Raw genomic sequence first — 26,415 nt, forward strand, 5'->3', positions numbered from 1 at the left:
TCATGGCTGGTCTCCGAGTGCTGCTACTTGTGATGCACGTTTGCTTTGTTCCGCTTGCTTCTAAACGTTGGGGTAAGATTACGACTTAGTGCTTGAATGCTATTAGAGAAGAAAGTCAAGCCCTTCAACTTCACAACCAGAAATAAGGTTGTTTGTACTTCTGCATATGGGTATATTCTTCTAATTCTGTGGTCCCATAGGACCACAATTCTGTGGTTGCTACTGACTTCTGCCACATCCAGCATACAGTATGAAGTAATAAATTTATTTTTATGCAGCACTGATGGTCTGTCCTGATACCTCAGTGAGGCAAAGATACAAGAAGAGGGTAGGCATCTCTTTACACTTCTGACCTGGTGTGAATACCAGGGAACAGCACTGTATTTTTGGATATAGTACAGGCCAGAAATAAGAGTAAATGTGGCGTGCAAGACTAATGCTCAAAATACTGCACGAGCATAAATTAGACTTTCCTCTAATGAGGGGAAAATGAGGTACAGATCAAATAAATTAACTCTTAAGCTCACAGAAATAACAGAACTGGGTTAGAACATGTAACCTTAGTCATAATTTCCTCCTTTAAATTATATCCCCTCTCCATCATCACCTTCTGTGGCTTCACTCATCTCTTACACAATGGGAGAAGTTATAAAATAACATCTTTCAGCAGCAGTGCTTCCCTAACTTAGATTCTGCTATCCAGAGAGGACTACTGCAGAAGGAAAGACCTCAGATGTGATTCTTACCTCTCCAGGCAGTGACATCTACCAGCAGTGAAATTTCTGGAATTATGACAGGGTAAAAGCAGTCTGGTCAGGACAAGGTCCGTAAATCTGTTTCTCAACTGTCTGCACTCTTCTCCGGTCTGTCATCCATCACCATGCAAGTGAACGGACACAGATCACGTAGCTGAAGACAATAGGCTGAAGGTCAGTTAGCTATGTCCTTGACAAAAGGAGCCTCTCTACAGTTCTTTTTTCTTGTAGTGACCTCAGTTCAGATTCTGTAAAGGGCACCTGCAGTTTATACTGGTCACCATGAGCAGCTTAAAAAGCTCAACAATGGCATTCGCTCCTCATTTCTCTCCCTGGCAAGAACAATTTGTTCAATACAAGCCACAGGTACAATTTTACATAACATTTTCAAGGCATTAAATATGGTCATCCTTCCAAGGGATGCTGCACTGCATATACAAATAGAAAACCTCATGCCTATTGAGTCATTTTCCTCTTAATCTCAAATAGCTTCTCATGACCCAAACAGGATTTCTCACGTGGCTTTATGCCATACATTGCGGTCTGTATGCTACCGTTCTGTAGGTACAGATCAAACAGAAAGTACAGTTAAGGTCATCCCACCCCTATATGCTGTTTTTCTACAAAGACAGCTAAAAATCTGCTATTGGCACTACTTCCTTGGGAATAGATGTGAAAAAGGGGAAGAGTAGATGTTGTATCAAGAATCCTTTAGACAAAGATTCAGTTTGGCAGGCCAATTCAGCATTTACAAGGGTCGGGCTTCAGTACAATTTTAAGCAGAACTAACAGTTTTCCCGTACCGTTCCTACCACTTTGATTTTCCAAAACCTCACCACTAGAGCTTGTTTGTTCATTTTGGTGTCAGAGAACAATTGGGTATTATGCTGAAAAGTTTACATGTAATCTGCTGAGGACTGAAAACGCACAGATTCAAAAAAAGAAGGGCAAAAAATCTTAATTATTTCCTTAGAAATTACTGGTAGTTTTACACAAGTGGTACTAAATTAAAAGGTGTCTTCGTGTTTTGGCAAAATAATAAAAATTATGCCTGAATTCTCCTCTTAACAAAAGTCTAAAAGTATAAGCAAGATGATTTGCTCAAGAATTTTTGGTGTTCCTCAGGCTACTTCTCAGTAGATGTACTGACTGAAGAAAAAAAATAAATAATAGAAGTACCAAGTATGTAACACAGATCTTTTCCACAACATTGCGAAGTCTTACAACTTACAAAAAGGAATACTTCTGCTGCCACACCTTTCACTAACAGAATAGTGGTTAGAGCATTTGCTTTTCTGGGACTAGAGTTTGATTTCAGCTTAAGGCCAGCAATGTAAAATGAGTTCCAACAGGATTAATCCAGCTCCTTCTAGATGAATTTACATCCTTCTTTTCTAGAACACCAAATTAGGTGACAGTACTTGCACGATTCTTCTTTAGAAGTTGCTGGCAGAGGAGAAGAAGGCATCTGACAGTTCAGCAATAGATGTTTGCTGGGTCACTTACATGGCTTCTGTACAGCATGCAGGACTCAATAAAAATACTAAGCTAAGAGTTCATTAATTACATAGTGACTTTATAAACATCACAAACTGATTAATATTCCTTTGATTCTCTGCAAGAATTTTAACTTATGCAGTTTCCCCAGAACAGAGCTTCGCAATCTTCACATTTATCAAACTAAATAATACTAATTTTTTTGGAAAAATCACAATGAAAATAGAAAATAATTTGGTTTTCGTTGGCTTCCAGGATCTCCAGTCTTCAAGTGCAGAATTTCAGCAATACACAGAAAGATTTCAGATTGAAAGCCAGCTCCACCAGGATACCCGTGCTTCCTACATATGCAGGACTGTGGACTTCAAAAAGCCACCTGGGACCTTTACCACTCCAGCTGCTTCGCTGTGAGCCAGACTCTTCCGACAGCCCCGAGAATCCCAGTTTTGGGCAGGAATTTCCCTGTGGCCAGTCTCTGCACAGAAGGATTGCTTCCAGTCTCCTGGGTCTACCGCTAAGTTCAAAAAGCTTGCCTGTCCAAGATGGGGGGGAAAAGCAGTTCCCAACCTCCCCTGTGCTCCCCATCACTGTGGGCTTTTTGGTTTTGTTTTGGTTTTTTTTTTGACTGGATTCAAGTTTATCCCAAGAAATTTTACAGCTGCCTCTTGAGCTGTCTCCCCAGCAATTCCAATTAGATTGTTTAGTCATAAAACATTAATAAGCAGCAAAATATACCAGTACAACAAAGTCTAGAATGCTATAGTGTTCCTATTAAGTTGTTCATGTGACAGACTTGTCAATGTGAAATCTTGAAAAAAAAGCAAAAAGTTAACATACTAAAAAAAAAGGAAGAAATAATAATTAAAAAGTCTAATTATTGTCACAGGTATATTGTTTTGATTTTTTTTCTTTAAACAATTCCGTGATTTAAAAAATGCAGCAGGTTAAATGCTTGTTTCATGTCTTTCATTTTGTAACAGTAAAATGAGGCAGTAATAGGTTTTATTTTGTGGTCACCGTGATGCTGGAAAGACAACTGTGACAAATTACATCGAAGTTATTCTCAGGAGACACCTGACATTGTTCACATTTTTTTAAATGTCACTGAGCAAAATCAGAAAATGTTTTAAAAACTCAACAACCTGAAACCCACCCAGAAGATCCTATTCCTACTTCCATATAAGCTCTTACTCCTAGTACTTCAGTATGAGAATCACATATATATTTCTGTAGATTACATCAGTAAGTTACATTGAATGTCTTTCAGATAAAGGTGAGGAATTCAACATTAATACTGTGCCGAAACAAAGCAGGAGGCAAAAATCAACCGCTAACACCCAAGTACAGACAGCATTTGTCTTTTATTATGACGACATGATTCTTGAAATTGCAACAAATACCACTTCATGGTCATCATCCCACAGAAAAGAGACATTCCAGTCCAGAATCTCTGTAATCTCATCCTTTGTCAACAGTATACATCTTACTGCTGCACAAAATTCAGTGCTTGGAGGTCAGAGTCAATGTAGAAGATACTCTGAAGATTTGGGGAAGCATATTGCTCAGTTGGTAAAACATTTCCTCGGAAATTGTCTGGGGAAAAAAATAATAAAAAAATACACCAGTAAGCTTTGGCTTTTTGCTGTAGTCTGGAAGAATTAAGTCTCTCTCAGCTTTGTTTCTTGACATTTAAGAGAACTGCTGTTTTTCAGAAGACCATGAAGACAATTTTCAAACTATGTGTTGTAATTCTATTTAATTCAATCAAAGGGAAAATATTGACCTAAAAATACTGTTTGTGTATTTATGTGACATAACTATTTCCAGTAGATTCCTTGTTCCAGTAATTGATTATTTCTGCCCAGCATAAGCAGGACAGTGCTGTTTGTTATTTACAGGACTCCTGTTCTCTGACTTCCAGGATTAGATTCAACTTCAGTACTCAGTTTATTCTTGGCTTCATCCTTGCTCAGCAGTTCACTACTTTGTCAAGAAATGCATGTTATTTCTTTCCTAATATAACTCTGATTTTTATATTGCTTCCAGTACTGCATTTTAGAACAAATAAAACTTAGTGCTGGCCACCTTTTGAAAACTTCTCGTTTCTGAAGATCATCTAGAACTTCAAATTAAATCATTGCAGCATCTTAATTACAATTAACTTAAAATACCTGGAGTCATTAATGACTTTGTGGAAGAATGACTGAACTCAGTGCATTGCAATTTTCTAAGTTGTTAGACAATGTGACTAATATTATGTAATGCAAGGTTAGCCCATCTCTTCAGAGTAAATAATTGAAAAAGATACTTTTTTGCTAAGGTGATGTATTCACTGTTTGTAAAGCTGAACCTCCCAGTTTAAAATTTTAGCATCCTGAGAAGATACTACAAGATATCAAAAAATATAAACCCCTTTTATTCCTGTTTTATAGGCAAGGAACCAAAACCACAGTGAATAATTTAAGCTCACACAAGAAGAGCAGGGCATAGCAAAGAAATAAAAAACTAGATCTGCTGACATTTAACTTCTTGTTCCAACAGTCTCCTAGGTTGGACATGAACTTGATTTAACCTACCTGTGGTACCAAGAATTGTACGGTCCGTGAAATTCCTCCATCCCATGAAGCCATTTCCATCATGAAACCTAAAAAACAGCATTCATACTATATGCACTACCTATGCAACCCTCCCTATCAATTACACTGTTATCAAGCAGCGAGGGAGGTTTCACTTACAATTAGGATTTTAACTGCCTTAACTAGGGATGCCATTAATTGCATTTAAATCGGACTTGGCCAATCTCCTGACTGAAATCTGCTTTAACTGGAAAATCTAATGAAGAGTTACAGAGAAAATCAATATACCCTTGAAGAGCAGAATAACCAGTCCTACTGTACAGCACAGTGCTAGCCAGCAGAAGTGAGAGGTTTCCCCAAATATGCATGTTATGAGTTCTTTCAATAGCTTGCTTTCATTGAGAAGTAGCTCTTTCCTTTAGCTCTCATGTGACCACATCCACGTTCAGGAGCACAAGCCTGTTGCCAAAAGCACACTGACAATCTGGCAGCAACAGAAACTACCTGGACCTACTTATATGGAAAAAGCTCAGCACTCATTTATTGCTCAGGTTACGATATGGTATTTTTATGCTAGCACTTTCTTACAAATGAACTACAAGGTCCACAGGAGCACACTCGTGACAAATAAAGATAATCAGAAAAAAAATGTTTAATGAAGTGGCTACACAGATGATATTCCTCAAGTAGGTGCTGGAAAGAACATCAACACTACTAACATTTTAAATACTCTAAATGACTGGTTCAAGTATTTAAGTGCAGCACACAAGAATGCAGTTAAGTAATAACACCACTTAGAAAGACAGTAAACCAAGTTGAGTCATGAGGACTTTCCAGCAAAGAGATGAATTAGTGTATAAACTACTCTTGGAAAAACGCGGTGAGTCCTCATTGTTTGAGGCAATCAAAATGCAAACGATGCTGAAGATTATACTGTAGAGAACCACCAGCTCTTGCCCTCCTTCAGAGATTGCTCAAAGAAGCAGTAAGGGCTTTTTCTTCTACTGTCTATGTTTAAGTTGTAAAGATACTTTCAAGAAACATTTTTAGTCTCCGTTTGAAGTGTCTGAGACTATTTATTGGTATGACGATTAATAATATTAAAGAGAAAATATAAGTGTATGTTTTAACAAGCAATAAATTATTGAAAAACACCTTTTTTTTTTTTTTTTTTTAAAATACACAGCCTGAGCTAAGGCTAGATGTCACCAGATAGAACGCACAAAAAAACAGCTGAAGCATTCACTAACATACCTTTGACACACTTGAACACAAGCTCCGCCCTCTTCAAGCACCATGGAATGGTCATTTCCTAAAATTAATAAATTAAAAGCCTCAATGCCTGATGAATCTAACCAACAACAGTAGCAGGGAAGTTATTAAAGATAATACATTTTTGCCATAGAGCCCCATTTTCCCAGCAGGTGTTCAAGCAGCATTACAGGCCATGAAGAGGGATTCAGTTTTCCAGAGTATCTAAGCAGGTGGTATATACCTTATAGATAACCACAAAAGCAATGCCACTGCTTATTGGTAGGGAAGCCCAGTGTCAGAACAATCTATACATTTTTAAGCTGAGATGTTGAATAAAATACTGTTGACAAATCTTATTAATGTCATTGGAAATAGGGCTATTTAATTCCACCGTGGAGCTTCAGAATAATGTATAATATCCAATGGGTAACTGTCATACTTGTGCTTCAGCTAGCTAAAGACAGGCTCCTGACCACATCTTAACAGCAGTAATTGATGATTCCTAGGTATTCTTATGATTCTTGTTAAGGTCTGTTGGCATACCTGATGCCTTCAGTAAAAAGCTTCTCTCTAATACTGGAAGAAGCCCTTCTCCCCTAAAGATGCATTTATGCTAAGAGTCAAAATCCGTCTTCATCTGATGGAGGAGTTTCAGCTATAAACAGACAACAAATCCTTACCTAAAGTTAAATACCAAGATGGGATATGAAAACTACAATCGTTTAAGATATCTTAAGATACAGCTACAAGCACTGGTCTACATAATTTAAGTAACAGTTTAAATGCTTTAGTACATTAAACATTCTTTGGCTGTATGCTACAAAGTGAATTCTATCAAGATGAATATTCCTAGTCAGAGACAGAATGACTGTCACTAAACACTTCTCAGGAAGAAAAAAGTACCTATTTGTTCTGATACACTCTTCAACATGAAAATGAGTACTGTCTAGTCTGAATACAGGAACATAGATGTGGAAAGAAATTTATCATTCTATGTACCTTTTCAAATTTAAGCTTTACATAATTTTCTATTCAGTAAAGCCAGCCTTTATTTTGCAAGGCCAAACACTGTGCAATCTGTCATTATCACAAAGGTTTAATTTCAGGATTGAAAGAATTTATTTGAAAAGCCAGGTTATCCAAGAATGCCAAATGATAGCAGTGAAACAGTATACTGAACATGGCTGCATTAAACAGCTATGGAAAGCCAAAGTTCCTCCTTAGGTGGGAGTATCTTCTGCCATCCTCAAAATACATACGTTAAAAACAGCATAAGCTAGAAATATCTTTTCTGAAAACCTTCCTTCATTATGTAAATCACTGCATCAATAGATGCAGCTTTTAGGATATACAACACATTAATCAGACAGAACAATGCTGGATAACATTTTTATTTTAGTTTAGGTTTTTTTCATTTCTAAGCTATCTTCCAGAACTACTTGGATCTTTGTTACTATTTATCTGCCTATGTGTGCTTTCTGTCACAAGTAACATAGGCATTTATTGTTAGTTTTGATCATTGTTTTGGTTTAAGTTAAAAAATAAATGTCTAAAAAGAAAGGTCCTGTTACTCTGAAGGCAAGTCAGGAGTACCTTGTGTAATCAATAAAGGGAACTAAGCCTTAAAAGGACTGATTGAAACAGCAGGATATGACACTATTCCTCAGACTATTTCAGAGGAAGAAAAATGTTAAATCTTGTGGGCACTCAGGGAAATAACAAGTTGAATCCAGAATGTCACTCCATACAAGCCACAAGAACTGAAAATGATGTAGTAGTGGTTTAATTCTAATCCATCTTTAAAAACATAAGTTCTCATGATTTTGCCATATTATCAGGATTTTTCTCTGCATGCAAACTAAGTAACAGTTGTGGAAATGATAAAGGATCACTTAAGTACCAATTCAAAATACAGTGCAGGGAAAAGAGAAAAAAAAAAAAGCAAACACCTCATCTCCTATAGTGGGTTTTGGTTAATAGCATTCAAGCAAGTAAAACACCTGGGCCTTTTGGTTTCCTTTGCTAGCAGAGACTATACCTCACTCCTTTTTAGGATGCAGTGATCTGTTGTCAAATTAAGATTTCTTCTCCTTATTTAAAAAAAAAAAGGGGGGGGGCCAGCAGCTTCACAGATAGAAAGATATGCTACAAACCTTTTTATTCAAACAAATTTGTGACAGACTCACTACATGGGACTGCTGCTATTACAAAGCTAAGGGTTTATGCCTTTACAGAACCATGTCACAATGAGGTAATGAAAAACTAAAGTCCATAAATGTCTTGTGGGACAAAGATTTCAAACCAACTTTCAATGGTTAGTTTTACAAAGTTAAGAATTAGCAAGATGTTTCCTCAAAGTATATCTATGCAAATCCTAAACACTATATAATCAGCTATACATTTAAAGGCAGGAAACTCAGACGAGAAATATTTGAGGTTGATACATCCATCAATAATCTCTCTCTATACATAAATCATGTTCATAAATATTTGTTACACAGCTTATACTCCCTTCATTTCTACGTTTTTTCAAAACATTTTTGTCTTAACTTATGGTAATAGAGACAGCTGCCCGAGGTCCCTGAAGAGTCACATTTTTCTCAGTGTTGCTGTGTGGACAGCAGCAATGGCTCCTATGTTGAAAGTACCAAGGAAGCATGCCAGCTCTGGCATTTTTAGTGATGCCATGCTATTAGAGCCATTTCATTCCCCAGTTCATATATCAGTTTATATTAGATTCAGAACAGTAATCAGACAGTAACGCCTACATTGACCTGAATTTGAACTTGGCTGCTTTTGCCTTTCTCAAGTATCAAACCCAGTTTCTTTCCTTTGTTTAACTTAATGATCAGAACAGAGAAATGTGATTTTGTTGTTCTTGTCATAAGAAAAACTAAGGGAAACAGAATTCCTAACTTTTTTTCACAGAAATTATGATGAAATGTAATGGCTTCATTGAGACCAATACGCTTATTACTTCTGTGAGATTATAAACACCACTCTTCCCATCCATAAAAGAAGAAAACCTTTGGGAAAAGCAGAGAACGCTCATGATGAATGCCTGTCACACTGAAGCATGCAAACATCTCTGCAGCTGTGCTCCTGGTTAACCACTTTACAAAAATGTTTTTACGTAGGTGGTAAATGCAGATTCAAAACTGGGGCTGCTGAAGGCACCAAGTTCAGGTTAACTTTCAGAAATCTGTTATTACTCACTTTTCCCTCAACAAGTTACATATGTGTGTTTCAAGTGAGGTCAGCCAGATGCAAAGCACTGTAATAAGCAATGCTGTTAATGCAATTCACACAATGCAGTTTTGGCTAAACATACACTTATCATATGGGTCACTTTCTGCTTTCTCTGCAAAGACTCAATACAAAACATAAATTGTTTTACCAGAACCTTTTAAGAAGCCAGCACTAGACAAGAAGATAATTCTTCAGTTTCACACATCCAAGCAACAACACGCTCTCAAAGCACATTGAACACTTGGTCTTGTGCTTTATTTGTATTTTCAAATACAGATATGCAAATGAAAGCTAAAACTAACAAGATTTAAAGAAAAAAAAAAAAAGAAGAGGAAAAAATATCATTAGATGCAACTTGATTGAGAAAAAAGGTCAATGAATTTAAGAAACACAGTAACTGGGTCTCATGAGTAACCCAGGCTGCTGTCCTGCAAGTTGATTACTTGCATTTGTGCCCCCCAAAAAGGTTTTGATCCCAGAGATGAAAAATTTCAGAAATAATATCATCTGTTCCTAACAGTCTACTTTTATACATGGAAGTATATCCTTTAGAAGCTTCATTATTGGACATTTTTAACTTCTGCATTGCTTGCAATTTCCCAATAATAGACCCTGATTTTGCAAAAGGGGGCCATTTGTACACTGTGCTCCAATCAAATTCTGCCATAAAGAAAAGTCACTGTTACAGGTAATCCACTAGTGAGCTTTCATCTTGCTATGAGTCAGGCACTTTCAAAGAAAGAAAGGCAGTACTGAAATTTATAAGTGAAAAAATCAAAGGGTTACTTAAAAACCCACAACAGACTATAATTATCCATGCAAGGGTATCAGTAATGCCAGCATTATCATATTTTTCCCATTTCTTTAGGTTTGTAGACTTTTTGCCTCCTATGGAGGCAAGGCACATGGCTGCACTGCCTGTCCACTGCTTCTCTTCCTGCCTCCCCACCCCCTTTTATTCTCTGCTAGTATCTTGTGAGCCAGATGTGACAGAGAAAAGAGTTTGTCAACAGTATTAAATTACTATGCACTCTGAAAAGTTACAGTTGAGTAAGAGACAAGCTCTATATTAGTGTCCCACTGAGGAAGAGAACACAAAAGTTCAGCACAGTAAGTAAGCATACTTATATCTACAAAGAGCCTCAGCAATACGCTGCTGTTTGCCCAGCTGATCTTTGGGGGACTTAGCGAGAAAACATGGACAGAAATTAGGGGTGCAAGGGATTAGGCAGTGAAAAAGGAAACAGTTCAGAGCAAAGGTGAAATTTGCTTGCTGCTGTGTAGGGCTGAGGTGATAAAGAGTGATGTTTAGGGATACAGAACTCTAAGCTAAGCTTTGCTAGTTCTGCTGCTCATAAAACTTAATTTTAAGGTTTTCTAGCTAGCAACAATTAAAACTGGGGATTTGGTATCACTATTGCATCAGCGAAACTGAAGATACAGTTTCTAAGCAAGAGCTGTTGCCAGAAGACTTCCAGGCATGTACTCCCATCTTTCATTAATGCTCGTACAACTGTGCAATGAGTTGGATCAAGGAAGTGAAGTGTCCAGAAGGATGGGTGGGAATAAAAACCAAAAGCGACTGAGCTGGCTGAAATGTTTTTAACTAGTTCAGTTCCTTAATTTGGGTCACCACATCGATAGGAGTGCCAGCACAATGATGTGGCAGGAGCTGGTGCAATGACGTAGCAGGAGCATGTGACTGGAATAAACTGTCCCATTTGGCTTAAACCAGCATGAAACATACCCTTTGCAAAAATCACTTTTGTTGCACCCTAGGAGAGAAAAACAAACCAAATCTTTACATTTACTTACTTCTGACATATCGTGCACCAACAGCAGAGGAATACTGATGGTAGTAATGTCATGTGTGCAACAAACTTTGAGAATGTTTCTGAGTCCCATGATTGCAGGATCCCGAGCAGTTACATTACCAGATCTTACATTATCATCCACACAGAGGTGAAAAGCAACATGAATTTCAGAAAGATTTGAATGGCGTGTGATGTAGAATTCTCCTACAGAATAATATAAACCAAGAAGTCAAAGATATTATGGTAGTGATCTGTACTGAAATACCACTGTTAGGCAATGTAAGGATAGGATCAGTTAAGACAAAAGGCAAATACAAATACGCAACAGAGATCAGAAAATATTCATGAGAGAAAAAAAAAGTTAGAAACCAACTGATCTAAAATCTCTTGGAATATCATTGTTTTACATTCATCCTACACTCACTTCCCTGCTTTGATGGGTTTCACTGGCATCACAGACACCTGGTGTAATAAGACGTAACAGTGCCAGTACAGGCGGATATGATCTATATATAGCACGAAACAGAAAAACAAACACAGAGGAGGTGTAATACTCAAAATATATAACGTAAGCACTGAATTGCAGACAGATGTGGGAGGCGGAAATACCAAAAAAGGAAGGGTTAAAATAAAGGATGCAGAAAGTCTGTGGAAAAAGATAGTGGGTTACGTAACAACCAAGATACGTACTAGAAGACAAAGGTATCAATGATCATTAGAATTTAAAATAATTCATAGTAATGGGAAGATTAGTTACAGTTCTTTGCAAAAAGTTACCAAGGCATCTTGTTGGGGGTACTTTTAGACTTGTTATTCATTTATCAAAGGTCGAGAAAGAGTAAGGGGCAGTGAAGTGCAAGTCTCTCCATCTTACCTCTCCACTGGAGATCAAGTGTTTATACTACAGTCAACAGAAGAGCAGGTATGCAATACCTCTACTGTTACAGTCAACAAATAAATATCTTTCTTCAAACCTATTCTCACTGGTCATTTAAGTTAAGATACTACCTTTGTACTGGGACAGCTGAAGAACAGGTATGTACTCCTTTCTGATGACTGCTAAGGAGGTAGTAATCCCCAGCAATGACCATCTAAGTAATTCACAAGCCACTGCAGCAAGATTCACCTGGATTTATCTGTTAAGGACCCAATTTGATTTTATAATCCACTTATACTAACAAGATCTAAGAGCATCATGAAAGCAATTTTAAGAAGCCCTCTTATTCAATCATGGGTAGTATGGATTTAACTCCTCCGCTCCCCAACTGTGTATTCATCTTCAAATTCCACAGAACCTTTCCTTACTAGGAATCACAATATACACAGAAGATACTTCCTCTTTGAAAGGAATGGATTTGTACATTCTCGGAGTTAAAATATACATTCTAAAATGCTTTGCTGTATCTTAACAGTGGCATATATATATATATATATAATTATTTTCAAAAATAAAATTAGTTGCTAGTATTTAAGTTTCACCTTTTCCCAAGATGCTCAGAGGTCTTTTTTTCCACCCTCAAATTCTGAAAAGAAATTTTAGGCATAGAGAAGTTAAGTGATTTGCCCCGAGTCACATGATGCAGTGGCAAAGCTGGGAATAGAAACCAGATGTCCTAACACCCAGTTCTCTGCCTTAGCCACAAGAACATCCTTCTCCTCTGATTGAGGTCAACTCGGGTTTAGTTTATAATTTATGTTCTGACTTTAGAGCTAAAAATGTGCATCTATAAAACACAATTTGCTTCAAGAAGAGGGGGAAAATGCAACAGAACTCACCCGGCAAAATATTTGACTGGTTTCGTTCAATATTCTTTAATTTATCTTCATTTCCACTACTTTTGTTTTCTGTATATAAATACATAGCACAAATATTAAGTATATCATCTATTAATTATGCTTTCTCATGAATATACTAAGATGATATCTTGGCTTGAATTTTTACCATAAAGTTACCATAAAGTCCCCAAAAAGCAGGAGGATGGACAGGAAGTGTTTTTGCTGTCTTCAGTAGACATTGAACTGAATTCTATCTCAAATCATTAGCTTTCTTACTTAATCATCCTACAATACCTCTTCATTTGGAGAAAACACAATATTCTCAGACATAATACTAAACTTTCCAAATTGTGCCCACAACTACACAGTACCTTGCTATTGCTTTTTAAATAATGTTAACTATTTAAAACAAAAGTTGTTCCTAGTATTACAAGAAAAATTTTGAAGATATTTACATAAATCAGCAGTACAAAACCAGCTTTCAGTATTTTCTTCAACACTACAGCAATATGCAGGTTCCCAAGAAAACTTGTTTCTCTATGTACTCTTATGAATCTATTCATGTTACTGATGTATTTAAATCACATAAGCAGTTCTCCGCAATAAAAACAAAGTTTCATCATGTACAAGTACTGCCTTAACACCATGTGGTCAGAAAATTTCACAGCCATTTGTAAACATAACTGCAAAGTAAACCACTCACAAGGATTTGGTCAGCACTAAAAAGTATACACATTTAGTCAATTTATTATTCAGTTTTTAGCATTCACTTTTAAGGAAGGTAAAAAGTCATAGCTCCTCTTCTGCAAACTTCGAATAGAAGTTAAAAAGTAAAGTCAGATAAAGTCTGTGTTGCTACAGGCAGTTTAAACTGCAGAGGAAAAAGCACGATGGCCGTATACACTTCTCACACTGCTGAAGTGTGATCAGAACCTAAGGACCTAGGGTTTTTTTTGTAAGGTCTGTCTGTTACAGCAGCAAAGACATCGTGAGAACATGCTGCCTGTGAAGACAGAATTTCATGCAGACTTCTCAGAGTTCATCAATAAACTGAAACATTCCATTTTATAGATCAGGTAACTGAAGAAGAGCGAAATCAACTTGCCCGTAACCACAAACATTCAGCTGACCACTATTCTATTTCAAGGAAAGTAATTTTGGTTGTCACTGACCATGATGTCTTTTCGACTTACTGCTACGCTGTGCTCTGGCCTTAAGTACAACCTTCTGGACAATTTCAAGCTGTTCTTGAATTCCAGGAAAATGGAAATCTGTGCATTCTTGGCAAACAGTTGCAAAATCTAGGGAAAAAAATAAGATTAAAATCCATGTCATAAGGCTGTGCCTAGTAACATTACATAATTCTGCTCTACTCTTCAAGCAAGGCCAGTTACAAAGGCAACACCCCACAAAACCAGACAAAACCTTGTAGTACTCCTCTTTAAATTCTAAAAAAAATTATGGCAGAGACAAAACATTTTTTGAAAGAAATTAATTGCCTGGGGAAAAAAAAAAACCAAACCAAAACCCTTGAGTGTTGTTGCTCTTCAAACAAAACCACCCAGACAAAAAAAACCCCAACAGAATAACAGCAATAGTATATGTGCATTAAATGTAACTGTGCTTTAAAAATGATGTCTTATTACTAACAGTCCTTCAGCCTGTGATACTTTATTAAAACATACATAACAGATACTTCCAACAGCAACAACAGTGTTCCAGTTTGTTTTGAAAAATGAGAGCTAATGACATTCATAAACAGTGTATCTGGAAAGCTGGAATTACAGTTCTTTCCTTTTAGTTCTCAAAACACAGATTGGAAAGCTAAGGAAAAGTGTCATCAGCTGAAAAGAACTGCAAGTTCCTTTTCCTGATAAGGAAGTACTATGTCAGGCTTGGAAATATTATACTGATAATTAGGACCATAAAATACTGCTTCTGTGACTGGTATTCTAAGCTCCTTATCCTAATGTCCAGCCATCTCTCCAAGTAAGTCAATGGGAGCCTAAACAAGCTATTAGCAAGGAGCTGGACTATACTAAGCAATTACTACTTACTTCCTGTTTTGAGGTACCTGCTCTAATCCTCCTTAAAGTTCTTAATGTACTCTGATTGCCTATCTGGGGAGCACCGCATACTCCTGTGAACAGACTGCAACAGGAACAGGCAGGGTAGAAAGAAAAATCTTTATGTATTTTATCATTTTACATAAACTCTCCATCATAAAAATCTATTTTCAAAAGGCTTTATTAAATTCTGGTGTCCAACACCTAGGGAGGAAGAAGCTCATATTCCACAAGATTGTGTCTTCTGTGTGCATCAATCAAAAATAAGGTCACAAGACATTTTATTTGAAAGAAACAAATGAAAAATCTCTTCTATTTAAATTAAAATTAACTTTTAGTTTATCGTTTGTCTGAGTGTGCTACACCTACTCAAAATCTGAGTCACAGTAGCCCTACAACGTCTTAATATTAGAGACTTAAGGTAGACAATGCATAAATATAAAGTATATAAAGAAACTATTCATCTAGCTTAGAAAAAATAGTCTGAATGGAATTAGCACGTTGAAAGTTCACACATTAAGTTCAAGGCTTTCTGTTCAAGGCTGTTTCCTACAAGTGCGTCCAAATCTGATTTCAAAGGTATATTTTGTTAGTTGCTGTGTACACATTGCAAGAAACACAGAAAAAATTGCAGTCATGGTTTTCAGTCTTGCAAATACCTCACATGCATCCTGAATTTTGGACACAAATTGAACCATTTTTGCATAACAGATTTACCAAAAGATGCAACATCAAAGTGTTTGCCAGACAACAGAACTAACAAAATACACTAAGAATTGTTTCTGCACTTTTGTAACACAGAAATTTAGACTGCAAAACCCACGATCTCTCTATTTAAACAACAATATCAATGTATCATTTAAAGGTCTTCTATACACAATTTTATGAGTCTTTGAACCCATTTATTCCTTAAAGAGCCTTTTAGGAAGGAGAATTGTTGCAAGAACGTTAGCTGGAGCCAAACAGCTTTAACAGGTTAAGAGCAAAAGTCTCCTCTCAAAGGCATTTATTACTGCCCTTCTGCCAGAAGCTACCACTGTCACCACAGAGTGGATTTAAAAAAGTGTGCCCAAACCCCAGTTGCCACCTATAGTGGTTTGGGGTCTCAGTACAACCAGACGTTCACAGATGGTTTAAAGTAATATATCCGACTAGGGCGGAGGAGCTAAGGCATGAGACACATTAATTTGCGCAAGATTTTTAAAAAGAATGGTGTTGCAGACAGCTGTGGAATGTGCCCATAGTTAAGTTCACCAAAGTCCCTTTGGAACTCAAAGAAATCAAAATTTATTGGGGATTATGTTCTACAGATAGTGATACAGTCCCTTATTTTCCCCTCTGCTGTGGCTGCGAGATCTAATTGGTGGCTAGAAGATGCAATTTTGTGTTTAACAGCATTACTTAAATGTCCATCTTCTTTTATCACCTAAGATTTAGCATAAAAACAAGTCTTCTCTATTTGTTATTAATTTAAATATTTAAGCAGTAAAAAAAAAAAAAAAAAGGGTAACTGAAAATGAGCACAAATATGAAATAATACTGTCAGAATTAAGTAACTTGGAAACCATAAACAGCACAAATGCAACTGCAATTTTTACTGGTACACTTCCCTTTCCTTCTTGGTACAAGCCTGATTCCACACTGTTTTCAGAGAACATCAACCACCAAAGTTTTTTGTTTGTTTGTTTGTTTTTACAGCACACTAGAACAATGACAATAGTAGCTCCAGACAAAAAAAACATTTCAAGTGCAAATATTTTGGTCAATAGCCAAGAGTCAATAATGTGGTTCAAGAGAAAGCCTCAGTGACCAAAACTGGAACAGGAACAAACACACATTTCATTGGTTAACCTTGATACAAAACACCTTCATCATAGCATCCAGTTACTCAAAAGACAGGTACTTGAAATGGCTACTAATCAAGCTTTCCAGGAGTAGTCGAGTAATATTCCTATTGTTCATTTTTAATGGAATTCATAGTGCTGCAGATATCTAAAGCACATGGTATTTTTATACATTTACTTATCAATTTAAAATCCTAGCATATTTATTTTCCATCTTTGAAAATAGGTTTCAGTATGCTAATCTGACATCAGAAAGAAGACCCTGTAATAAGTCGGTATAAGGCAGGTAAATCAACACTGAAGCATTCGCTATAACATGTTCCTTACTCAAACACAAAACCTAGGAAAGAGATGAGAGGGATAACAGCATATCAGAGCACAAGTCTGTCCCCCATCCTTATCCATATCTCTCTTGCATTTGTTACCCTTTTGCAATACCATGTCCAAACCATTAGGGTCTCCAGTAAATTTTAATTTTACAGAGAATAGTTTTTGTGAGAGAAGACAACAAGCTTAAGTGAGACTTGTTTTCACTGACACGATATACCTCATTAGAGGACTCACCTCTCTTGATGCCGCTATATGAACTGACACGGTTATCTACCAATAAAACCAGGCCACAGAGAGAAGTTGAATAGAGAGACATTGCAGTTTGAAGCCTGTGAAGTTTTACTCCACTTCGATGATTGCGCTTATGTTTACAGAAATCCAGCATATCAGCTCTCAGTAATCTCAAGTTATGCATGGTCTTCAACTGAGCTCCTGTACAGAATATAAGTGATTTTAATACATACAGTAGAAGAGCAAACTCAGCATTGCTGTTAAAACACAAGGTATCAAAGTGCTCCTCTAAGTTTTGTGAAAAAGATCTAAAGGAAATACAATCAATAATCCTCAAAAGAAAGTTCTTAACCATATATTCAGTTTTACATACATATCGGCAATTTACAAAGTAAGAAGAAAAATGCAACACTTTCATACTGTCACGAAGCAAGGCTTATCTATACCTGAAGTGAGCCTTGCTCCCTACTCTAAGGCTATGGATGAAATACTAATGCAGTCAAAACAGCGTAAGAAGTCTCCATTGCATAAACAACAGTAAAAATTTTAAGTATCTATTTTTCCTGTTAATTGATCATGGGAATTAAATTTAATACTAACATTTTCTTACCAAACATAAGAGAAGTTAAAATATAATTTTTAACCTCTATGTGTTTTGATGTTAGTGTCCTTTTCTACACTAGTCACCTTGCTAGAGTGGATAAAATCTTGCTTCTACAATGTCTTACATTAAGTATACTTCGGGTAGCTAGATGCTGTTTGATACAGTTTATACCGTACTGTACTTCTCTTACATATGTAAAGAACAAATACAAAACAATTACAAACTGTATATATTGTATACATTGACAGTTAAATACTGTAAATAATACATGACTTAGATACGTTATTTATTAGCATCTGTTATTATGTTTGGGTTTGGTGTCAGTTTACTTTACTTACCCAAGTGAATAGTAAAACTTTCTTCCAACAGCCTTTGCTCTTCATAAATTCTTCCATTTCCTTCTACAGATTCTCTCAGTTGGCTGGGCTGAACCTTAATTTCATCACTAAAATAATGAGAAATGTACTGAAAAGTTTATCCTAATTTTTGTTCAAGACCAACAATATTTTGTTAAAGCTATCCAAAGTTTTCTCAGCTAGTCTGTGGAAACGAAGAGACTAAACCTATTTGAATGAACTGCACTCATCTGAGGTTTTACTTTTCTGGCATACAATACTCCAGGAGCATGCTAGCAGGAAGAGTAGACTCCACTGTTAGATTTACATTACCTAGCTCATTTGTAAAGCATTTTGAGATTGAGAAGTAACACAGTTATAACATAATAAGAACATCGGAATAAAAGGAAAAAAAAAATTTCTTCTCAGCCTATTTATAATAGCCAAAACCTTATTTATGAAGTTACTAGATAATACATTTCTTTCTCCCTCCCCCAAAATGGGAGGTTAGAAAAAGCCAAATAAAATGCTCCACAGTGTTCAAACTAGCAGGAAATATTTCAGATAGCAGTTTTAATTTTTTTCCTAACTTCAACTGTCTAGCAGTAAGTGATATAAGTACTTTCTGTTCATGAAAAACATGAACATCTCTTCAATTTGCTTCTGCATTAATGAAAAGTTTGTTTTCAAAATGCCTAATCTTCAAAGTTATTTTATAAACTTGCAAACAATTTCACTAATTGCAAACATCTAGTGATGAGGTAAAACTGAGATATACCATTAATAAATATACATACACACACATATAAGCAACTAGATGCATAAAGATATGTGTGTATATATATTGCTCTTTTATGTCTGTATATGTGTGTAACATTTTTTTTTCTCTCTCTCTCTTTAAGCTTCTAGTTGCCCTACTATAGACTTCCTATGCATTATTTTCAAATGCATTAGGGACCTATAGTTTTCAGAATTTAACACAGAGAGATGACACTTTCTGCTAGTGTATGTGAGCATAATGATTAAAATACTATCAATTCACATCTGTTATAAGCATCCAAGATTATGAAGCCAAAACATCCTCATTCTCTCTGAGGTCCTTGCCTCTGGACCTCCAGCAGTCCTTTTCTTCCAGCTTTCAGCTCTAAGCAACTTCACTTTGGTCTTATTTTACAGCAGTAGAAGGCCAGAACATGGGAAGAGGTTCAAGTGATAAGTATGAATAGCCTTTGTACTTTCACTCTATAAAGCCTCATGGAAATAATCAACAAAGCTAACATGAAAATTCTGTGGAAAAATATTTTAGGATTGGGCTTAGAGCTTGAGCTCTACTATTGTCACTACTGCAGTGATGTTTTACCCAGTCGCTATATTAGAAAGAGGCCAGCTTGCTTGTGAGCTATGCAGTCCTAGGACTTTCTGGGACTAACCTGAGAACTGCAAGAGACTTCCAAAACATAAATTCACAGACAACAAAATCCTGAGGAAAGTAGTGAGAAATCTAAATACAGCATCATCTTCCAATATACTTCCCCTCCTCTCTCTCTTCCCTCATGCTCCATACACTCAGCTTCCTTATCCCAACAGGAAACACCTAAGATAAAGTGATGAAGTATTTCACACATTATAACCCATGCCTGTCTCCTCTTATCACTGGCATCCACTCTGTTCAAAGGTGTTGTGTTTCCCATAAATTGCTTACTGCAGCTGCCTAAATCTACTCACACAGGCTCTTCTACTAATGGGAGGCATGGGAAAGCATCAGGTTTTACTCCTCCTATTTTCCTATTAGTAGCAAAGGTGGTGGTTACTAATGATGAAGAATAAGGATCTCCCGAAGTTACAAATTCTGATTTCCCTGCTATTTCCTTAATCAGAAAGCTTTTCATCCAACCCTCATCACAAGTGTTCACACTAAGAAATTCCACTTTTTTTAGCTGTCCCGTGATGTACACATAAAGGAAAAAAAAAAAAAAAAAAAAGAGGCTTATTAATTTAAAACATGTGATACTGTTAACATTTATTAAGCTACAATTATTCCGCAGAACATCCTTAAGAGGTAACAGAAAGCTTTGTGAAATAGTGTTAAAAGACAGATGTTGTAAATTAAGGCAAAACAGGAGGAAACACCATTCAGCTCGAGTTGTAGTTTAGTGCATTACAACACTTTCTGGTACAGAAAGGTTATAACGTTGCACAATGAAGAAACTCATAAAATGCAAATATTTAATTATGATGGTTTATTTGTCTTTCATTTGCTTTGATTACCTATTTAAATGGCTAATCTGAAATAAAGATTATATAAAGCAAGTCCTTTGAACTATTACAAATGGAAGTAAGCATCGCAGAAGAATTAAATACCTGATTGAGCTGTTGTTGGGATTCTTTAGGTCCTGATGAAGCTTTATCACCCATTCCTGATATTCCTGCTTCTGGATAGCAGTAGACTGTTTTAATTCATTGGTCCATTTGTTCTCCAAATCCTAATGACAGCGATAATTTGAGTGTTTTGGATTTGCTTTTTAAGACAATTATTTGCATAACATATTCTAGTTCACTGAACTTGGTTTACCTGCTGAGATTCAAAATGCTGAGCTGCTAATGAATTTACATCCTGGTCCGTTAGTGATTTCCCTAGCTCCTGCATCACCTTATCCATTTCAGCTCCTTGTCTGAAAGGGAAGCAAACGTAGATTTACAACAAGCAACACTTTCAAAAAACTGGCAGAACACTCATTGTTGTTGATACAGTTACTGATACAGTGACCAGTTGTACCAGTCAGCTGGTCAATATTCATCACAGGCAGAGATACAACTGAACACATAGCTGAAAGATACGCCATGCAGTACTTTGTCCACCTGCTCATTTTGGAATTGGAATTCATACATTTAAAGTCTGCCCTCGCAGATACTCAAACGAAGGTACAACAGTATCTCCAGATACACTAATACAGCACTTCACTATGCTTGTCATTAGAAGAGTTTTTGAAATGGACCTACTCAGTCCCCTGCCTTCCTCCCACCCCAACCACAGCTGATGCAGACAGGTAAACACCAGGAAGTAGGCTAAACACACCTATTTTTAGTAGTCAGATGAGCTTCCAGCTCATTCAACAAGGGCACCTGGAGTTAAAGGGCTGCCCTGCTATCATCAGTTCATCCAATAACTCATCCCTCTTTAGTCAGACCTTTCTTCTGCAAGGCATCAATTTACCCTAGCACAGATTTAGCAGTGAATATCCACAAAACAAATCTGAGTTGAGGATCAGGGATTCCAAGTCAGCTCCTATGTAAATAGAACAACACCTACACTCATCTGGGACAGTCTCAGCTGCCACCAACATATGGAGTTTCTTGATTATGACAAATAGATATGATAAATTCCACCAGAGTAAATAAACAGCTATACCACACTAGATCTCTACAACATTACTGCTCTTAAGTGCTCTTTCTTCTAGATGAGTACTTGAGAAGAGTCAATAAGCAGCAAAAAGTTTTGCTAACACATTATTGGCAACATTTATCCCCAAATTAGAGATATATAAGATTCAGTCTAGAAGAAACTATATAAACAGGTATGCATTGTATAATGTGAGCTTAAACAAACACAACTCAAGGAATATTACCACTTAGAATGCTAAAACAGACCTACTTAGAATACTCTGGCATCTCACATCTCTAGTATTTAGAACCTACACTATACCCGTATTTGTGTGCATTCATTGTCCTTAACCTATTTAGTCTCGAAAGGGAACAGAAAACTCCACATTGTATGTGTTCCCTCTTGTGGGCAAAGCAGCCACCTGCAGCTGTTCAAGCTTAGTCAGAAACTCGGGATCCTGCATAGACTTTCCTAAACTTCAAATTCAACAGCTTCTGATTTAAAGTTGGTTCAAAACTTTTGCTCACCTTTTCACCCCATGGAACTTCCATTTTTTCATTTGAAGTACATCATAACAAAGGCAAGACATGGTACGTACATATACTCTACTTTCTAGCTATCCTAAGCACTTTACGTTGCTATACCACTTACAACATGGATAGAACAGTGGAAGTCAAACCTTGTATTACTTTGATGGCCTTAGCTTTTATTATTTTCAGTGACTGAAGAGATTATAAGATAGCTGACCCTAACAACATAAGCTAAGTATTATGTGACTTTAAAGAGGGAAACAAAACTAAAATAGGCCTTACATAGACAAATACAAGTTGACACATGTTGTCCTGCAAGTTGTATACACCCAGTGGCATGCACCCCTATTTAATAAGATGGGGGGGAAGGGAGGGAAGAGAAGGAATACCTTTCCCGTAGTTTTTTCAGTTCCACATCTCTTTCACTTATTAATTCTGAGATACTAACAAAATAATTATGTTCCAGGTTTAACAGCATTTCAGAAGCTGGAGAATGTATCAGATCATGATAAACGTCTGCAAAATCTTCATCCCAGCTGGTTTCTTCAGGTTTTGCATATTCTAATGTCGTCTAAAAATTATAAGAGATTTTAAAGCATATGGTACCTTTTAGGACATATAAGGATCACTCATAATGGTGGGGCAAACCAACTAGGCATCCACACTGTTGCACAACCTTCAACATATATGAATTCCTCATGCAGTTCCTCATTTGAGCTTTTGGTATTCTGCTTTAACATCTCCCTTCCCATATTCTTTCTCTTTCAAAGCAATTAACAGCAGAAACATTAAGGTTTTGACTACAGTGAGGAATTACCGATTTTCAGCAATCACCAACTTGGAAAGAACAATAATATCTACAACAATATTTGCAACTGATGAATTTTAGATAGGGCCCAAAACACCAGCTGTGCAAACAAAAACTTTTTGCTAGAAAGGATGAATAATCTCTGATGTCACTAGAATTTATTCAACAACGCTGATTTAAGAAAAGCCATTTTTATTGAAAAAAGAATGGCCCAAAGATGCCAGTTTTGCAAGCTCCTTCATACTGAAACACTCCTTAAATTTACAATCATTCCTAACAGATTCAGCTGATGAACTGAGACTGTACCATTGAAATGTAGGTTAGAAGTGTCAAGAAATGATCTAATCTTAACCCTTGCACTCAGGCTAACCCATTCACAGAAACCAGTAGCATAGAAGACTGTAAACTCCTTCAGTGTTTTATCACACTCCCATGCTCACCCAATACATATTTTTCCTTCATAGAGGTAATGCTAAATTCATTTTGTTGACATTCATTAAGGCAGATGATTTGTTTCCAATTCTCTTTATAACAGACATGTTTTGGGATTTTTCACAACATTCTTCTATATTCCACAATAAGCAAATTCAATTCCTATAAACTTTTCCTCAAATGCTGCAGTTTCTGTCATTCTTTTTTTGCCTTCGCTAGGATTCCTCCAGTTCTTTTGCATTCCTCTGTTTTGAAGATCACGTGAAAAACTGGACACATTACTCCAGCTAAAGCCTCATCATCACTAAATAATGTAAAATAGTCACGTGAGCTGAAAAGTCTCTCCCAACTATAAGCGTTCTCTTTGGAGTCTTCATTGCTATTATTGGGATTTAGGATAGGAGTACCACTTTACTATCTCTTGCTTTGATTCTAACTCACTGTAACCCTTATATCTTTTTTTTTTTTTTTTTTTTTTTTAATATCACTAGCTATCTACCTCTCAATTTTGTATCTTCTGACTACTAAACTCAGGAAGTACCTGACTTGTAGGATGAGGACTTAACAACCACTTTCAGATAAAAAGAAAAAATTGTAAGAATTGATCAGTAAAAGTGAATTTCAGTGTAATTTTGCATCTTCACAGATGTGATTCTGTCTGTACATGCACACACACTCTCACAAAGCAAGTCCTGAATATTAACTTTCCAGCCTTAATCTTACCTCTTTATAAGCTTTAGCCCAAGTATCTGCCAGCTGGTTTATGTCTACTTTTCCTGATTTCACTGCTTCCAGAGCCATTTCAGCTTCTCTATCATAATCTTTTATAGTTTCCTCTTCTATGAACTTATTAAGAGATTGCTTCAGGTCTATTATAACAAGAAGAGAATGGTCCATCAACAGAAAATGTCAGTGGAAGTATCAGTAATCATCTAGGAAACATACAAATAAAGTTTTTCTGAAGACCTTTTACTTGGGCACCTCACTTGCTAGTACTGACAGTAATTTTCTTTAATGTTTTGCTGTTTGAAAACCAAATTTTTTAAGACCGTTTTAGTAAATACCCTTCTTTTGGTTTCTTAAAGCAGGTTGTAAGACACTTGTGAACATGGATATATGACATAAATTTAAGAAATCAATCCTTACCATTTTCTATAAAGCATGGGAGATTGTGCAGAAGCATTAGACGTCCATGCAAATGACTAATGTTCTCTTGCACAGGGAATTTGAGAGGCACTGTAAGCACTAAATGTTGATTTCCAGCATCGAATTTGTAAACATAGTCTCGTTCCCTAGTGCAAGTCTTTCCTTTATTAGGCTTCATCTTCTTGAATTGATTTCCTGCATTAGAAATGAAAATAACATGAGTTATATTCTTGTAAAATCCTAAGTAAAAAACCCTAACTAAAACCATGGCTTGTTAATAATTAACAGCTACTGGCAAGAAAACTTAACCCCCCAAATTTTTCCGTAGATACTCATCTCAATTTTTACTCCCAAACACACAGGTTGGAAGCGAAGCATAAATAACAGTTTCCAAACCACTAAATGCTTCTAAACTGTAATGGAGTGTATCGTTATATGAATTTGGTTAACTACTCCTACAAATTACAGCATAAGCCTTCTGACTTAAAGGCAGAACCAGGACAGAAGGAATCCTCATAAACAGCAAACTTTAACTGAGACATTGGAACTGCTGCCATGCCTGCCTCAAAATCTGAGATCCTTCATGGTGCATTAGGATTTTACTTCCTCCTTTCTGCAGGCGGTAGACTTGGTGGAGGAGGGGGGGCGGAAGTCTGCAATCATTTTTAGAAAAAACTTATTTTGTCATTTTGTAACTTGCTTTAGGATAGATTGTCATTATATTTAAATAAGACCATCAAAAATAAGCCCAACGGAAAGCAAGAGAACTGTCTACAGGATGAAAATACGGGCTGGGAGCGTATACCTGTCAGTAATTTTTCCCTCCGTGAGGGCTCCCCCAGTCATTTACACTCCTCTTTTTTGAGCACTACCTGCAAAGCTGGACACATTACTCCAGCTGAAATCTCCCCAGTGAAACCTCCCCAGTGTTAAAAACCGCAGTCCAAGGAGAAAACAAAGGCAGAAAACGAAAGGAAAAGAAGTATATTTTCCGCAGCAAGATTCATGGGACCAGCTTATAGTTTTGGGGGGGTGGTTTGTTTGTTTGTTTTTGTGAACAAACCTACATCTTGGAAACAGATTAAACAAATCGGTTACAAATCGCTTCACTTTAACAACAACAAAAATCCCAGGGCAACCAAAGCTGAACCGAGGCCGTCTCCTGGCCCGTCACGGAGCGGGATTTAAACGGCACCAGGCAGAAACGCGAAAGCGACGAACGCTTTTCTGCTGCTCCCTGACAAACGGAGGTTCAGCGGGGAGGAAAAGGGCGGGATAAGGGGACGGCAGCCGGGCGGCCCAAACCCCCTTCCCGAAACCGGCGCTTCTTCCCTCAGCTCCACCACAGGCTCCGGGGCGCCAGACCGGCGGCCCACGCCAAGAGAGACGACGGCAGTTCCCCTTACTGAAAAAAAACATTAGCAAAGCTGGCGGTGGGCGGGAAAGGCCTGCAGGATCCCATCCACCTTCACACCCCCCCCACACCCCCCCGAAAGGCTCCAAAACCCCGGGGCAAACACAGCCCGTCAGCTCGGATGGGGCAGCGCCCGCAGGGACCGGAGCCGCTTCCCCCGGCGCGAAGGGCAGGAGCGGAGCAGAGCGGCGTCCTCCTCCTCCCTCTCCCTCTTCGCTCACCTGGGTCCCGGGCGGGCAGGTGAGGGGGCGCGGCGGCTGAGGGAGGCGGCGACGCCGGGCGGTTCCCGCCTCCCCGTTAGAACCTTCGCGTCCGGTGCCGCAGATTCGACACCCGCCCGCTTTGTGGCGAATGTGCCGGCGCGGGCGGAGG

The 26,415-nt window shown here is 37.4% G+C and overlaps 1 protein-coding gene across 7 annotated transcripts; it reads right to left on the reverse strand.

Annotated features, from left to right (window-relative positions):
• Positions 1-3,594: 3,594 nt before the first annotated feature.
• Positions 3,595-26,380, reverse strand: C18H12orf4 (chromosome 18 C12orf4 homolog). Of its 7 annotated transcripts, none has more exons than XM_049822047.1 (14): positions 26,265-26,380; positions 24,630-24,824; positions 24,207-24,352; positions 22,633-22,814; positions 20,904-21,003; positions 20,693-20,814; positions 18,335-18,441; positions 17,396-17,593; positions 14,115-14,222; positions 12,922-12,990; positions 11,147-11,349; positions 6,083-6,140; positions 4,829-4,896; positions 3,595-3,845 (listed from the first exon to the last, which is right to left on the reverse strand). In XM_049822047.1, the coding sequence occupies exons 2-14, from the start codon at positions 24,805-24,807 to the stop codon at positions 3,753-3,755; spliced, it is 1,632 nt and encodes a 543-aa protein (XP_049678004.1). In that variant the 5' UTR covers positions 24,808-24,824; positions 26,265-26,380; the 3' UTR covers positions 3,595-3,752. The 7 variants fall into 7 exon arrangements, with proteins under 7 accessions (XP_049678004.1, XP_049678002.1, XP_049678003.1 ...); XM_049822045.1 differs by having other exon boundaries at positions 14,094-14,222; XM_049822046.1 differs by lacking the exon at positions 26,265-26,380 and adding an exon at positions 25,693-26,232 and having other exon boundaries at positions 14,094-14,222.
• Positions 26,381-26,415: the final 35 nt, after the last annotated feature.

The sequence above is a fragment of the Accipiter gentilis genome, chromosome 18 (assembly GCF_929443795.1).
Source record: "Accipiter gentilis chromosome 18, bAccGen1.1, whole genome shotgun sequence".
NCBI classification, from domain to species: Eukaryota; Metazoa; Chordata; class Aves; order Accipitriformes; family Accipitridae; genus Astur; species Astur gentilis.

Bases quoted from the DNA above. Each gene is read 5' to 3' on its own strand.
- C18H12orf4 (XM_049822045.1), bottom strand. From the start codon at position 24,807: ATGAAGCCTAATAAAGGAAAGACTTGCACTAGGGAACGAGACTATGTT. The intron at 18,442-20,692 runs GTATTTAATTCT...TCATTATTTTAG, and splicing joins CCCAACAACAGCTCAATCAG to TGATGAAATTAAGGTTCAGC. The intron at 6,141-11,146 runs GTAAGTAAATGT...TATTAATTTTAG, and splicing joins TGGTGCACGATATGTCAGAA to GAAATGACCATTCCATGGTG.